Here is a 17,101-nt window from a genome sequence, read left to right as displayed (position 1 = left end):
GACTCCCAGCGACCCGCGCGCGTCGAACAGTGACTGGGAGCCGCGAAACAAAAACTCCAGGCACTGGCTACAGCGATCTAGAGAAACGGGCGCACAGTACTGTGCCTCTACAACACATACGCATCCCGGCTACCAGCTCAGCGACTCACTGAAACCCACACGGGCATGCAGCCGTTAATAGCCTGGTTGTTGAGCCTGTTGTTAAAGCGAGCGTGTGCCCCGTTAGACAAAAGGTTGATGCGGAGCGCCAAAAAGAAAACAAACAAGGTAAAAAAAAGACATGGAATTGTGTAAAAGTGCATGGAATCGAAGGAACGAGCAAATGTGCACGTGACGACGCCAACACTACAATAGTTATGGATATCGTGGGATCATTTACCAGGGGTTTTGGAGGGATCTGGAAAGGACGGTTCATAAAGTACCGGGCGTAACACAGGACGGCGGAAGGCGAGGCACAACCCCATCAGCCCATGCGTCCGTGGCCATTTCCGTCGTCGGATGGCGCACGGTTCCCCTAAACACCCAGCAGCCCGTGAGTGCAACAGTGCACAAAATGGCGAGCAAACTAAAAACGGCTCTTAAAACGGCAGCAAAATCCGACTTCCCATGCCTTCGTCCAACGCGGCTTGAGAAAAAAAAGGCCGACCCGTTCGGCCGGGCGCGGCGCGTCGGCCAGGCGCCGGGCGGGCCTAGCGGCCACGCGGCCGCGTCGGCCGGCGTGCCTCGGCGCGCGCGCCGGCTCACCTCGCTGGCGTAGTCGGTCGAGTTGTTGACGACGAGCCACCACTCCTGGCCGTCCACCACCTGGCGCTCAATGTGCGACCAGAAGAGCGAGTCGCGCTGGGCGGCCGGCCATACTCGTTTGTGCACCTGCAGGTTAATGGCCGTTTGCTCGTCCACGGACTCCAGGATGGTGACCTGCTCCACGGTGGCTGCGGTGGAGGGGAGGGAAGGCAGAGCGGTCAGTCGGGGGGCGCGCCGTGCCTCACGCTGCCAGGCCAGTTGGATTGACCGGAGCATGCAGCTACGCACGCGTCAGGAGGCTGGGCTGGGGCTGTGGTCACTTGACCCGGCCGGGCACCGCCGCGTTTGGCACTGGCGCGCGCAGATCGGGGTCAGGAGTGCCAACATATTTGCCGTCTTAAAATGAAGCGAAAAGATACACCACGTTGCCGGAGCCGTCCTCGATAAGCAATGCCAGTGACGCCAGCGATGTCACACCAGCGACACAAGCGATGCCACAGCGGACGCAGGGCGTCTGCGCTTAACTCATCCCCCAACATGACGTGGTTCGTCATGAACATGTCGCCTTCCGTCAGGCTGCACGTCATGCCTGGTCACAAAGACGATCCGACGACTGGTCACGGCCCAGCATCGGCTCAGCAGAAGCCGAGACCCCAGACGAGCCCGCTGTCGTGCTTTTGCAACAGCTGACCAGTTTGTTCCGGCAGCTCGACCGCGACCTGATACCCCGCTGAGCTCTCCTTACCCCAACCCTACCCCCCCCCCCCGAACCGAACGTCAGGAGAGCGTGCCCAGTCCAGTCCACCGGCCCGCCGGTGGGCGCCGGCTGTGCCAGGGGTATGCGTGCCGTGCTGTTGCGAGCAGCCCGCGTCTCCAAAACACGCCCGGGCGCCGGGTCCATGCCAGTGTCACACACCATGTGCTCCAGCAATGACCCTGACTGCCACACCCCAGATCCCCGAAACTCTGGCATGCTCCGGCGATGGCCAGATGCTAGTGGCTACAACTACCCATACGCTCCAGCTCCGTCGACTGCACGAACACGAACGAGCATCATCATCGTCGACGCGCCGCCCGACCTAAGCAGCTCACAATTCGACACGCCACCGCGGCGTGAACCAGCTCGTCCGCCGCGCCCGGAACCGGGCCGGGAGCGCGCTGACCCACTGCCACGTCACAACGGCCGACATGGCTGGCCGGCCGCCTCCAGCGCCACGCCGCGGGCCCGTCGGCACACTCACTCTCCCACTCCAGCCGGACATCCGGGCACCAGAAGTGCCAGCAGACCTCGTGCGCCGTCACGCCCGACACCACGTGCACAGCCTTGAGCGGGTCGACGGCCAGGCCGTCCACTTCCTCCTCGCGCTTGTACATCTTCATCTCGCCCTCCTGCGCGAACAGTGTCCACACGCCGTCGTCGACGCCGGCCAGCGCGTACCGCAGCTGCTGCTGGCTCACCTGCTCCACCTGGCGGCGGGAGGCGCGTGAGCGGCGGGCTGGCGAGGCGCCGGTCGTGGGGCACAGTGGGAGAGAATCGGTCTTGAGGGACGGGTGGACGAGCACGTGTCGTCAGGTCGGCTTGGAGCAGCGCACGAGGGCCGTGGGGGCCTGGCCTCAAGCGAGCGGGAGCTACAGCCGCCGACAGCGTATGTGCCGAGCGTCACGAAACCGGAGGCCAAGCAAGTCTGCCATCACGTGCACAGTATTGCGTTAGGATCTTTTCGTTGTGTAACACTCTGGCGCCCAGAAACAAAAGTCGTTTCCATTGGGAAACGCCATGATGCGATCAGCGCTGCTGGAGGTAAGTCGTTGCATCTGTGACAAGAGGAAACAGTGACTGGAGGAAAACAGACATTTGCCTACAAAATGCGCCTCGGAAACTTGAGTCCGCGCGTTCCATGCTCAAGGGCCAGACACGCTCATAAACCGCAGCAGCTGACCACTCGAACAGCCTTAACGTCAACGAGCATTGTCCAACAGCAGCACGTTCAGCACGTCTTGAGAAGCGATCAGTGCCGGGCCATCCGCTGCCGGCGTGGTCGCGGTACAGCGCTGGGAGAGTGCCGTCCGTCCGTCAGCCTCCGGCAGACACGACACGTCGTACCTCGTTGTGCAGCGAGTGCTGGCGGTTGCTGGGCGCCTGGGGAGGCTTGACGTGCTGCTTCTGCCGCATCTTGTCGCGGAACTCCTGGTCTTCGGTGATGCGGTCCAACGCCGACTCCACCGCGTCGAAGAACTCATCCTCGCCGATGGTGCTGTGCGGACCCTCCTGCAACAGCACGCGCACGAAGCAAGGTCAGCAACGGCCTTGGGCCTCTGCGGCGCACGACACGAAACAAGCTGGACTCGACAGGGGACTCGATCCGACACAGGACTCCACTGCGAACTACGGCCTACACCACGAAACTCAGTGGCGGACTCGGGACTCGCACAGCGCGGGACTCGACGGAAAGCTGCTGACTCTGCCTCATGACTCCCGAAGCAACGCGGTCTGCGTAAGCAAAATCCAGCATTCACCCATCAGCCAGCGCTGGCACGTCAAACAAACCGGCGCTGCACGGCATGACACTGAACAGTCCGCACGTCCCCTTTCGCCGCCAGCTTACGACAACAGCCACCGAAAACCGGCGGTATAAGGTCCTCCCGCGGAGGCGACTGCACACGGCAGCAGCCACCGCCCGACCGGTGGTGTGCGCTCCTCCCACGAAGGTGACTGCACACGGCAGCAGCCACCGCCAGACCGGCGGTGTGCGCTCCTCCCACGAAGGTGACTGCACACGGCAGCAGCCACCGCCCGACCGGCGGTGTGCGCTCCTCCCATCGAAGGTGACTGCAGCACGGCAGCAGCCACCGCCAGACCGGCGGTGTGCGCTCCTCCCACGAGGTGACTGCACACGGCAGCAGCCACCGCTAGACCGGCGGTGTGCGCTCCTCCCACGAAGGTGACTGCACACGGCAGCAGCCACCGCTAGACCGGCGGTGTGCGCTCCTCCCACGAAGGTGACTGCACACGGCAGCAGCCACCGCCAGACCGCGGTGTGCGCTCCTCCCACGAAGGTGACTGCACACGGCAGCAGCCACCGCTAGACCGGCGGTGTGCGCTCCTCCCCACGAAGGTGACTGCAACAGGCAGCAGCCACCGCCAGACCAGCCGGTGTGCGCTCCTCCCACGAAGGTGACTGCACACGGCAGCAGCCACCGCCAGACCGGCGGTGTGCGCTCCTTCCATGGAGGTGAATGCACACGGCAGCAGCCACCGCCAGACCGGCGGTGTGCGCTCCTCCCACGAAGGTGACTGCACACGGCAGCAGCCACCGCCAGACCGGCGGTGTGCGCTCCTCCCACGAAGGTGACTGCACACAGCAGCAGCCACCGCCAGACCGGCGGTGTGCGCTCCTCCCACGAAGGTGACTGCACACGGCAGCAGCCACCGCCAGACCGGCGGTGTGCGCTCCTCCCACGAAGGTGACTGCACACAGCAGCAGCCACCGCCAGACCGGCGGTGTGCGCTCCTCCCACGAAGGTGACTGCACACGGCAGCAGCCACCGCCAGACCGGCGGTGTGCGCTCCTCCCACGAAGGTGACTGCACGCGGCAGTGGCAGCCGGCCGTGGCGAAATCGCACCGGCAGAATAGCTAGCCAGCTGATCACCGAAGCATCCACATAAAGCAAACTTGCAACCCTGGTTCCGGGGCAGCCGGTCTGGCGGCCGAGCCCGGTACTGGCCGAGGCACCGGCGTGCGGTGTGGCGCGCCGCGAACAGCCGCTACCATTGTACGCGATTGCCTCTGCTTTGAATGCGTGAGATTGTACATGATAGCCTTACTTTTAGATTCATGAGGTGTCGCAACACTTTCAAACTGAAACTGGTTGGCCGTCCGTCCGCAGATTGCCGATCGACACAGACGGAAGGCGGATGCGGTTTTCGGTCGAGCTGAACTCAGAACGGATTGGCTCCAGCCTCGTGCGCACGCGTGGCGAACGGTCACCACGCCGCGTCTGAGTGTGTGGGAAGAAGGCCGGGGGGGGGGGGGGGATGCCCGCCACCCGCGAGGGCTCCAACAGCTCGCCGGTTCCGGTGCCATTTGACAATTGAGGCCAATGACGCGCACTTACGGGATACTCGGCCCACAGTACGACATGGCTGTGGAAAACAGCGCGGTCCTGGTCCCAGCTATCAACAGATTCCGTGGTCCAGTGCAGCTACAGCGCGGTCCCGGTCCCAGCTATCAACATAGTCTGTGGTCCAGTGCAGTTGATTTTATAGCCAAGCGATCAAAGGTAGCTGAGCTGGCTTACTGATGCTTTGATTCGCGGATTCACCGATGCAGTCATATCCAATTGCTATGCTGATGCGCTGGTACGACTCTGGTCTCCAGCGAGCGATGCCGCAGGCAACGGCGAGCAGCTACAATGGAAATGGAACACGTAAACAATGTCCTAATAACCCCATAACGTTAGCAGAATACGCTGCTCGTAATGCTTTCCTGTAATTCCAGCTGCAAATAGGATCACCCCACAAATTTGCTACTATGAAAAAGTTTATTCTTACGTTTTTCAGTGGCACACTCTTCATGTAGTAAAATTATTGGTTCAATCGACCACATAAGCTGCCCCGCAATCCGTTCCGGATCCACACATGTTATAGCATGTGATTTATTGCACTCGCATCACTAGACGCCTGGACAGCCGCAGACAGAAGAGCATGGGACCCGTTTTATGCCTCATTCATACTAATTCAACGATAACTATAAAGTCGCTATCGGATCCTCCCTGCCGACACAAAGGACCCATAAAGCTGCACACCCACCGCAGTCCAGCTAGCACGTGGAAGCGTCAGGCACCACCAGCATCAAGAGCGACAATTGCACGCGAGGCGCACGGTCTTCCGTCCTAAAGCGCGGGACTTTTTCAATGGCGCTCAGCCGCGGTTTGCTGAGCCCATCGAAGGCAGGCGGCGGTCAGGCCCAGGCCCGGGCTATCACGCCGATTATAGCAGCAAGCTCGGTCTCTGTCAGGAATGGCCGGCAGATGGAGGGAGCGAATGAGGGGCGGGGGGGGGGGGGAGATTTGGCAGATCCTCTGACCGGGTCCACAGGGTGACTGGCGCCGCCGCCACACGACCCTGCAGGACGGCACCGAAAATAGCCCTGACACGCCAGGCCCCGTAAACAGACGGCACGCCTCGCGCGCTTGCGGTCTCGCCCATCTCTGGGAGTCGCTCACGGCACCCATCTAGCGGTCATAGGACACCACGCGGCCACCACGCCCCGTCCGCCCGGCCCCCACACCCCGCCTCCCAAGCCGACGCCGAACCGGACCACGCGCGCCCCCGCTCCCCACGAGCGCCCGCACTCCCCTTCGTTCCCCCTCCCCCCACCTCCGTCATCCCACACAAAGCCTCGCCCGACAGCGCGCAGCCCCCGCCGGCCACGCAGTGGGCGCGGGTCCGGCCGGTGCCGCGCGGCGCGCGCGACAGATCCGGCAGCCCGACCGGCCCGCACCGGGCGTCCTCCACCCCCGTTGCACAATGCCGGCTACATGGCGCTGCCGGCCGAGCGCGGCGGCCTGGCGGCCTGGCGGCCGGGCGGCCGGGCGGCTCCACACGGGCTCCGAGCGGAGCTGACGCCGCGCTGAGCGATCACCCGCCGCCGTCCGACGCCCGCATTGCGACAGAGCCGGCGCTCGCCGGGTCACCGAGCCTGCTCACAAAGAACACGGCAGGTCGACCGGACGAGCTGCCCTGTCCGACGCGACCGTGACGGCCGTTTTCCCGGCCGTCACGGGCTGCCCGGCGCCGTCCAAGCGACGGCAGCGGCGGCGGCGCGCCGTGGCGAGACTGGCGGGCTGTCCTCAAGGTCGGACGTGGCGCACGGTACCTCCTGCGCACTGTAGAAGCGTAGACTGGTGGCGTCCCAGCAGGACTCGTACGAGTCGCGCCGGCGGCGACCACGACCGGCGCTGTCGGCGCGACTCAGTTGCGTCTGCAGCAACGCTACCGAGCTCTTCAGCGCCGTCACTTCGCCGCGCACCTCCTGCAGCTCGCTCGTCAGCTGCGCCACGCGTTTCTCGAGCGGCGGGCACCGCTCGCAAGCCGGCGCCGGGCTCGCGCCCGCCGGTGCCGCCTCGGCCGCCTCGCTCCGCGCCGCCTTGTGCTTGCTCTTCTTCTTATGGAACGGCTTGCGGAAGATGCTGGATAGGCTGTTCTGTTTGTGGAGGCCCATGACGGCACCGGGCTCCGCACAGCCGCGCCGCGGTCGGAGTCGACGTCGGCAGCACGCTGCCCAGCAGTCACACGCGCGCAACTGGCAACCAGCCGCAGCGGCCGCGCCTCCCGTCCCGGCCGCACCGCGCCAACCCGCGCGGGTTGCCCTGCTAGAGACTGTACGGCCGGCGGCGGCGGCGGCGGCGGCGGCGGCGCTCGTCAGCTGGCGGCCGCCGCGTCACCGGCCAGCGCCGCCCCTGGCACGCCCCGCGCATCCGGCTGACACGACTAGTCACCGCACGCGTGACGTCACACACCGCAGCCGGTGACGTCACGTCGCGCCCGAGGTGCGTGTGTGTGCGGCCCGGCGGCGGCGCGGTCACGGCAGCGTCCGCCGAACCCGGCCCGCCTGCATAGTGAACAGCCGGAGATCGGCCCGCCTGGATGGCAGACAGCCGGAGATTGCGGCATCGCAGAGTGTACGGCGAGCGGGCGAGCACCACCAGCCTCGACCGGTCTCCAGCCGGTCCCGGGGATGCGCTCCTCTCACCAACTACCAGCGGCCGGTGAATGGGCCCGAGTCAGGAGGATCGGCTCGGAGCACCAGAAAAAACCTACTATCCCTGACACCCACAACTTTTTGTGGAAGCTTCGCACGCGGGCTCAGTTTCCATTGTGCAAAGCACGTGATGGTACGCTATTTGTAAGACTGACTGTAGGACAGTTTTATATAGATTGTAACTTTGCCATTGACATACATCTGTGATAAACTGATTGCAAGAATGCCCTGTCAGTTCGGGTTACAAAAGACCTGCTCCAATGGGTTCCTCAAAAGGGAAAATCCCACTAGTCCCATGCACGCATGTAACACAACCCCGCGGGCATTTATCAACTAAACCTATCTCACTTTTGTCTTCAAAAAGTGCGCCCACCTTAAACGTCCTGCAATACCCTCAAAGAGACATGAATTTCTCGTTTTTCAACCCCAACACATCCCAAACAACTGACATCTTGCCCCACTTTTGCACTTTTTCGTGGGATGCAGGCTATACAGTAATAAATTACTACGATAACGGAAGTGAACTATCGCCCAATCGGCTCTTGTAGGGCCTCGGCCGGTCGCCGGAGATGCGCTGCGCTCACCAACTGCCAGCGGCCGGTGAGCGGGGTCCGAGTCAGGAGTATCGGCTCGGTGCACCACCCCGGCGCGGCGCGGCGTGACGTCACTGGCCGCGGTCTGACGTCACGCCTGCGGTGACCGGTCGCGACCGGTCTCAGCACCGGCTCTTGGGCCGACGCTGACACCAATGCCCCGCAGAAGACTGACCGCAGCACGCTAACAAACTTTCAAGTCGGCGAACCAGCTTGGATGTCGTGCCAGGGCGGTCAGTGTCACATCACCGAACAGACCAAGCCACGGGCCGACGTCCGATGGAGGCAATACGTCTTCGAGAATCGGATCGCAGGGATGCAATGTTGTTTTCAGGACTATCTATGCAATACTAACCATTTTTGGGATAAGGACTTGTACGCAGATTAGGTGGCAGGTTATTCTAGTCCCTGCAATTGAATCTGGATTGCAACCCGCATCTATCAACACGTTTTCGATGAACAATTTTGTGTATTTCAGCCTCAGCTGAGTGGTTGAGAGTCCCAAGTCTTGTTTCCTGATCCCCACAGGGGATGTTTAATCTGACAACCGTACGAGGACCCAAACTGCTCTCAGTGGATCAGTGAAACACCAGTGAAGCGGGATGAGCGCGGTGATAACATACGAGAGGGCTATCAATTATCACGATGTGAGTAATGTGAGAACTTAACGCTAATGGAACAGGCCACCTGTTGCAACGCATACGAGCGGGTAGGACCGATGCGTTGGACCATCCGCAAACGCTAAAAGATACACCAATGTAGCCTCTGGGAGTTAGTTAACTGCAGGAAAATCCCGGATTTAAGGTTGACGGGCAAGTCTGCTCAGTCTGGAAAGCTAATCTAATAAAACTGGTGGCTTTGTGAAGATTTCCGGTCTTTGGTGGCTGCGACTCATGTTTAGAAAACGGAAATACTATGAGTGGACATTGGCCGCGCCGCAAACGGCCGCACCGACACGTGCATGGTTCATGGTTCAACCGCTTTCAATTCAGCCCATCGCTTCCTGATTCGATACCAGTTTCTGAAAAAGTAGCCGTACCCGTAACATGGCGAGTTCCTAGTTATGGGACGATTCTGGGACCGTTTAATGACACACCGAGCAACGCCATGCAGTTCGCTCTCTGCTTTTAACTGCCTTCAAAACTCTCCGGCGGACCGGCGGCTCGTGCGTGAGGACGTGCGCAACGATCACTTATTGCACACAGCTTGGGGCTACACCAGTCGACCCCCACTTTTGCCCACGAGACCGGCCGTTTTCTGCCGACTCAAAACGAGTCAGCCGTGCATCGCTGCGACAGCAAGCTGTGAAGATCCGGATCGGCTTCCGACTACTGCGCTCTGCAACGTTCCGCGATCATCGAATTTACGTCCCCCATGCAGGGCGAAGGGGGAAGATCAGATCACGTTCTGCTCATCATCTCGTAGGATCACACCTGATCAAATACCATCCTGTCAAATGTGCGCACATAAAACACACGACTTTTGTAGGATTGGAGTTCTCGTTTGCTGAAATGCCAGCACTGCATGAGCGCATGCCATACCAGACTGCATGAACATGCCAGCCGTGATTACAAAGCGGCAGGCCTCGAGGAATTGTGACAACGGGGCCGCCCACGTGTTTCAAGTAAGGCTCACTAAGCGAGCACCATTCGCGTGCATTTATATGCAAGCTTGTTTTTACCAAAACTCTTTTTTGATACCCAAGTATGTTCATAACTGATAACTACCAATGTATGCATACATTATGAGCGAGGCCGCAGGAGTGACCGTCATTATCAATCGTCACGACGCGGCCTTCCTTAGCGCCACCCACCCCGACAGTTTGTAGGTTCGGCAGCCACACACGGCCAACCACGCCTCTGACCGACATGGTGCGCCGACAGATAGCCTTTACGCCCACTGATTGCGACGTCATGCAACGTTCAGCAACGAGTAGCGCATTCTTTTCAAGGTTGTGCTACAAAAGTCGTTTAAGTAAATGACATGTATTCTTTTTTAAAAGAACGCGGCGCAAGTCGTCACGTCCTTTTTTGGAGCTCCAGCGACTGCAGCGGTCATATGAGTGAATTTTCGGGAAGGGCATTTCTGCAACGTTGCAATATTACAATAGTTTTCTTCTCCATTCGATCATTCTGCAATGTTGCATTACCATAACCAGAGCACTTCTCCACTTAATTAACATGGGAAACATCAATATTTGAGTTACAAAAAGCTGAACACCGCGGATCTGAAACAGTTCCAACTTCAGCCACCAGATGTCGCAGCGGCATGATACTGACTGATACCGATACACGAGAAAACTGACAATTGTACTAGAAAAGACATGGGGCAATGTGTCGAACTGTCATGCGCAATCGCACGCCAACCGGGGATATACCAGACTTCTGGCGTTTTTAAAGATTGATGTTTAATCTCGGCAACCTGAGTGGACAGAGGTGTGAAAAGAGCTGTGCGACGTAAGCCAAAATATAGTCCGCAAAGCGCTGTCAGCAATGTCCAGCAGCGCACAGATCGGCCAGTGACATTCGCGCCCAGAAATGCCGCCGACGCCACAACCTCCGACACCGGTCTCAAGCGCCACACGCCCCGGCCTGGACTCCAAGACGGATCGGGCCGTGAAAATCACTAGTGCGTATAGTTGAGTTGAACGTGACTGATATCCGCTCAAAATGCTCACATTTTTGTACTAATGCTTCCATCAGTCACCTAGTACATAAGCCTATTCGAATTGATTCACCCCGTAAATCAACGCTGTCAGGCCGACGCAGGCCTCCAGCAAGCCAATACTCCAGCGCTGTACATCTAGTGCACGGGCGGTGAATGTCAGTGCGGGGACGTTCTCTACACACCTGTGAGATATGAGTTGGTAGTTATTATACTGAGAATAAACGACCTTCATTTCACGAGGCCAGTTATTTTCGGCAACGGCGCACAAAATGGCCTCGGTAGCCGATGCACTCACACCTCCCCCACCGCAAAGGAGCGACCCTGAGGGAGCGGAAGCCACTCACCGAGACCGGATTTTTCACCATAACGGGCTCCGGAAATTAACATTGATGTGACTTGCACTCACCGAGATCTGTCCACTCTCGCCGCCCCATAAGCAAGCCAATCCTGGCTGCGCTCCTGATTTTTCGCATAAAGAACAACGAACTCAGTATCCCAAAAAGGCGAAAAGGGACTTATGGCCTTCCTTGCTGATACCAAGTGTGGCCATAGTACATTCCAATGGGTTAAGTCCGATCAGCACGAGTTCACGCAGGCGACAGGCTCACTTCTTTCCCCACAGTCGGCGCCCGCCCGGGGACTACTCTGATGGTCAGGACCCGACCACACCAGCCAGGGCCGGCAATGACCTAGCGATGATGTGGGCTTTGGCGCGTACCGACTACGCTGGTCATGTGGCGCCTATGCACTGACCTGGTAGTCGGGGCCGCCGAACATCACGTGCCGTTTCCCTGCCGGGCTCTCTGGTCCGGGCGAGCCGGTGGCGGCCGCTGCCGCCTCCTCCTGACGCGCCAGCCGCTCCTCGAGCAGGCGGCGCCGCTCCAGCTCGCGTTCCATCCGGCGTCGCCAGCCGTCCTCGCGCTGACTCATCAGCTCGGCGCAGTGCTGCAGCGTCGACAGCACGCCGGCCGTGGTGGCCTGGGGACGCCGGCCGGCGGCGCTCGTCACGGCCTGGCGGGCGAGTCTGTCGGGGCGGGCACCACGGACGGCACGGACACCCGGGGGACGCCGGGCCGGCGGCGCTCGTCACGGCCGGGCGGGGCGGGTCTGTCGGGGCGGGCACCACGGACGGCACGGACACCCGGGGACGCCGGCCGGCGGCGCTCGTCACGGCCGGGCGGGCGGCTCTGTCGGGGCGGGCACCACGGACGGCACGGACACCCGGCACCCTGGTGAACGGCACGCTCGGGGGCCGACGGCGCGGCACGGCCACGTGCCACTGGGGGCTCGCATCCGGAGTCCGCAGGGTGACAGCATAGTCTGACGAGGTCGTGGCCACACTTCCGCCGCGGTCGCTGGCTGGGGCTGTGGCAGTTCGCTCGATATTTCGAATAATGATCAACCGAAGTCGGTTGCCCCAAACCGAGCAAAGCTAAGTAGAACGCCGCCCAAGCAAACAAAATGGTGGCTGTTCCAACGCAACATCCTGAGCCAAATACAGATGCTCACCAGAGATATGATGTTCCTCATGCCTTATCACGCGCACAGACCGCAAAGGAGCCATATCGTCAACCGTCAACCCCCAGACGCGACAATAGAATGCGATAACCAGCGCCTGATGTTTTGGCAAGCGCGCCTTTGCCGTTACCGTGGCACTCGCCAGCCCACCTTGAATGTGATGGCCTCGCCCTTGAAGTCGATTGGGTCCAAACCGAGGCCTTGGAACGCCTCCCTGGTCGGCTGCAGCAGCCCTGGTGCTGGAACGGGTCGAACACGGGCGTCACAGGCGTGCTCGCGCCGGGCGAAGCTCGGTGGAGTCCGGCCCGACGCCGGCTGTGGCGCGGTGACAGCTGGCGGGATGTCTCCGTGCCGTTTAGGTGGAAGGCAGCCTCGGGACACGACATACTGGACGAACGCGCTCGCGTACTGCGATATATGTCACCACCCTCCATCGAAAGAAGATCTCATCCGCCTAATAAAAGTGTAACAGCAGACACTGGTAGAATATGCTATTAAAAAACTCCCGTTGTTTTGGGGGCTGTTAACAATGTATATCAAACCGACAGCACATGCACATGCTAGTGTTACCAGCGTTACCCCCCCCCCCCTCCAAAAAAAACGAAAATTTCCCGTGTTTTGGAGGGAAAGAGACGCTGGTGACACTGTACATTACACCGGCAGCACATGCTGCTATTTCAGGTCGAGAACAAGCGTGGCATTATCAATATTTTGATGGCCTGGTAGACCGCAAACCGAACACGGTTGGGCGGGGACTTACGTGGTCGCGCTTCTCCGCTCGCCAGTGGTGGAGCGCTCTCGTCCTCACTGTCGCTCCACACTGCAAAACGGTGCATCGGGCCACGTGTGACGACACGCTCAGCACGATCGGGCTGCAAACCCCGGGCAGATGCTCCACCGGCGGGGCGCTTGACAGACGGCGTGTGATTTATAGTGGATGGAAAGCTGTGTGCATCAGCATTCAGGACATCTCCCAATCGTTGTGTGTTCACGGGCCGCCGCATCGTTAGGAAGATCGACAGCCGCATGTTGTGACGCACACGTGACGCGTAACGCACGCGCAACGGATAACGCATGTGTTAAAATACGCCACCAACAGGAATATCGAGAAAGCAGCGAAGCAGCAAGCACAACGAAGGGTGCAGAAATTCCTCTAAAGCGTTGTGAAAAAGGAAGTGAATGGCATTTGCAAAACCAAGCCGTACCACCACAAAACCAAGACACGTCATCGTCCGTCCCGGTACTTCGCGGGCCAGAAGGCGGCCCATTCGCGAGACGCCCCCCCCCCCCCCCTCCCACACATCCCAGCCTTCGCCCTCGTGCGACAAGGCAGGGACGTGCGCTCACCTTTGGCGCGCGCGCGGTCGCCAGCGGTGACGCAGGTGTCGAAGAAGGTCTGCAGGGTGTCCACCTGGCGCTTCAGGATGTCACGGTACGTCTCCAGCTCCTCAATCTTCTCCTTGAGGCCTGTCGGCGCGGTCAGGGCCGTGGTCACGTGGCAAGGCGCGCGGACGCGGCCGGATGGGCCACTGCAGCCAACACGCGGGGCCCGATGGCACAGAGCAGGTGCACTTCCGATCGGAGGCGACCGCGGCTATGAGACGAGGAAGGGAATGTCCAGCCAAAAGCATCATGAAAGTGACGCGCGCGAAGGATTCTTGGTCGTTGGCCGAACTGCAGATAGCAGACAACGTTCCTAAACTTTACCAGATGTTGTATTTGCCAATGTGCAAGCATAAAACATGGCCATGCACAGATCTACCACAAACAGAGGCATGAACACCTCGCTGGAGCTTAACAACAGTCAAACTCATAACACGGAAGTACCGGCCACATCTGGCGGAGCCCCCAACTGGCGGGGGAGGGGGATCACGCTCCGAGTGTAAGACACAGCAGACTTGGGCTGCTCGACCCATGACCAGAGCGGGCGGCCAGCCCGAGCGGCGCACCTTTGCACCACTTGACACCGGATCCGGAGAGCGTGTTGGAGGTGAGCGAGAGCGCCGAGCCATGCCGCTTCAGACTGTTGGCGCTGCCGTACGCCGAGTCCGCCTGGCGACACACAGCGTCAGAGCACCGGCCCCGGAGCGACCCGGCAACGATACCGAGTATTGAGCAGCACTGAACAGGGACAGCAGGCCGTACTTATATACACTGATCATAGGAAATCAGTTGCAATGTTTGGATGGTGGCATCATTGTTTGAATGGGAATAACTGATCATCAGCTTTTACAAATTAAGACAAAACTAGGACTGAACTTGAAATAACAAAACTACAAGGCCTAAAGCTATTTCTGCAAAATATGAGCATGTTCTAGACAACAAAGTTGTAAAGAATAGCATGAAAACTAACAAAGCCACATTCTACATCCAGATGGCAGTGGTCTGCTCAGCTATCATGGTCTATGCTGCTAACTCACATTTCCACATTGCTTTTGATGTTACTGATAGTCACATGGGGAAAGATGTCACATGTCCCTCATGCCTACCTTGAGTGGCCACCATCAACAACCCAACTGCCAGGACTGCACTGCCCCCCCCCCCCCCCCCCTGAGGCTCAGCTGAGGAAGCAGACCCCCCACGCCAAAAGCCGCAGAGAGCACTCACGCATTTGGCCCGCTCGATGGCGTCCATCCAGCGGTTGCGCTCCTCAAGCGAGTTGGACCTGAGGTACCAAACTGAATCGCCCACGCACACGTCGAACCGGCACTCATCAAACTCATGTGGCTGCAAAAAGGTGGCTTGTTTGATGCTACTGGGCACTGGAAATCACCTTGACAAACTCTGGACACAATGATGTACCACCTTTCCTGACAAGATAACTATTGAGGATTCATGTAGGCCGAAAACACATAACACACTTCACCCTAAAGAATTATGAAAACAGGCCTACTACAGGCTGTGATGTGGAGCTACCATACAAATGGTTCACCAGATAACTCAACATGTCAAGTTTTAAGGATGATATTGTAATAGCTTGCATGGATGGAATTGCATCCAAACAGACCTTGCACATGAACTGGGCCTTTCACCTGGGGTAGGTTGAATCAGGTGGTCAGAAAACCTTGTCTCCTTCGAGATACTGAGCTACTTGTGCCACATAAAGACATATCAGCCCACACCACACTGCACTTAACATATGTAATCCACTGTATCAGATGAAAGAAGCACATGCAGACAGATATCATTTTAAAAAGGCAAATATGCAGAATGTATCAATACATTAACAAGAGAAAAAGTAGTCATTTTGCTGTGCTATGTCCAATCTCAGGAAACCATGATATTTATGTTTGGTCATGCTGTCTGACATATATAGGAAAACATGTGAGTATTTTTCAGCAGTGAAAGATACCACCCCACAGTGATCCCAGCTGGTGCTCACACATTACCTTAATAGCTGCCTTGTGGATGCTGATAGCCCCACGACACCCAACACCTTGCTCATGCTCAGATTTGTAGTATGACAATGTACCTGCAATACAGACAAACCTAGAAGTGATATCGCATCACCAATAGATAGCACCACTGCACAGTGCAACAGGAATTCCACTTGTCACCTATACAATGAATCCATAACATGGTCAAAGCACATGTCATGGCTATTTCACAGGCTGCTATCAGACCCAAATTTCATAAAATTACAAAAATATGTAGTCAGTTCAGAAGCAACATCAAGCATGACTGTCATCAGAAAAAATGTGTCTTGATGATCAAAAAGGTAAACACCTTGATAATGCTTTGCTGATTTCATGACCTAGAACAATTATTGGGAGCCTAACCATGGACTGAGATAATTACAGACAATCAGTAATGGTACATGCATTGAGCAGTACTCAGGAAGATGACTTCACAAAGTTCATAAGTCTGGGACCTATCCCACTCAATGCTGATTGAAATCAGCCAAGTTCCAGTAGATCAGTCACAAGCAACCACAAACAAAGGAGAAGTTCATGTCATACCATTTGAAAGAACCATCCATCGGTTCTGCCAACCATGGATGTAATTGGTCCATTTATTTAATGACCCCTCATAATTGAGAGAAACTGCCTGCTGCTCCATTTCTTCTTCATCATCGCTCAAGGTGACTGTGTGTTCTTCCATTGCCATCCTAAAAGCAGAAAGAGACATTCAGTAATTCAGCTTTTGAGGCCTACAAACGCACCCTTGAAACACATGCATGTGCTAAACAATAGCAAACCACATGAATTAGTAGCATGCAGGTATGAACAGGCCTAGCAGCCTAACGCTTTTCAGTAAAATTATGGCCACAGCAGCTTAGCATGATGCTATGGAAAGCTGTAACCTTCAAAGCACCTTGATCCGAAAAGCTACGTGCTGCATGGTGTAGAAAAAAACATATGTCATTTTAATTCGTAACCCATAAAGCGCATCACCTACCTTTAACAAATGCTTCCACCACCCCTCTGTATCGGTATCCGCAAGTCCCAAACTCAGCAATCACGCCAATGGCAACGCGATGAGTCTACCGATACCAGGTATGGGCAAGGGTACGCGGAGGGGGAGGCAGGCAATGTGATTGGCGGCCTCCTTCCCCCAATCGTCTCCTCCGCGCCATTCGCAAGATACAAAGATCACCAAGACTTGCATAATTCCACATTTTTTCTCAAACTGTCGACGGGATGGGGCCGTCGCCTGGCACCCTTGGATTTAATCCTCGGAGTGATTACTACTTCTTGCAAGTACTTGGTTGCATGAAAATAATGCTCAAAAAACGAGCGTTTACGCTCAGCAACAGGAGCACCGCACGGCTTACAAGAGAGAGAAAAAGGGGGGGGAGGAAACAATAATTACAG

At 57.9% G+C, this 17,101-nt stretch overlaps 1 protein-coding gene across 2 annotated transcripts in view; it reads right to left on the bottom strand.

The window, feature by feature from the left end:
• The window catches only part of cert (ceramide transfer protein), a 21,718-nt gene extending 4,924 nt beyond the window's left edge, over positions 1 to 16,794 (bottom strand). For both annotated transcript variants that reach the window (XM_037224047.1, XM_037224048.1), the window contains exons 1-12: positions 16,686 to 16,794; positions 16,247 to 16,395; positions 15,677 to 15,759; positions 14,895 to 15,014; positions 14,237 to 14,339; positions 13,635 to 13,754; positions 13,048 to 13,107; positions 12,438 to 12,526; positions 11,523 to 11,747; positions 2,849 to 3,013; positions 1,986 to 2,211; positions 745 to 932 (exon numbers count right to left, since the gene is read on the bottom strand). In XM_037224047.1, the coding sequence (XP_037079942.1) occupies positions 745 to 932; positions 1,986 to 2,211; positions 2,849 to 3,013; positions 11,523 to 11,747; positions 12,438 to 12,526; positions 13,048 to 13,107; positions 13,635 to 13,754; positions 14,237 to 14,339; positions 14,895 to 15,014; positions 15,677 to 15,759; positions 16,247 to 16,394 (1,527 nt within the window). In that variant the 5' untranslated portion in view covers position 16,395; positions 16,686 to 16,794. The remainder of the gene's footprint in view (positions 1 to 744; positions 933 to 1,985; positions 2,212 to 2,848; positions 3,014 to 11,522; positions 11,748 to 12,437; positions 12,527 to 13,047; positions 13,108 to 13,634; positions 13,755 to 14,236; positions 14,340 to 14,894; positions 15,015 to 15,676; positions 15,760 to 16,246; positions 16,396 to 16,685) is intronic.
• Between the last annotated feature and the right edge of the window lie 307 nt (positions 16,795 to 17,101).

This window comes from Pollicipes pollicipes, unplaced genomic scaffold, assembly GCF_011947565.3.
Source record: "Pollicipes pollicipes isolate AB1234 unplaced genomic scaffold, Ppol_2.1 Scaffold_4881;HRSCAF=5763_pilon_pilon_pilon, whole genome shotgun sequence".
Lineage (NCBI taxonomy): Eukaryota > Metazoa > Arthropoda > Thecostraca > Pollicipedomorpha > Pollicipedidae > Pollicipes > Pollicipes pollicipes.
Note: the sequence above shows the minus strand (reverse complement) of the source record. Positions and strands in the feature narration are given on the sequence as shown.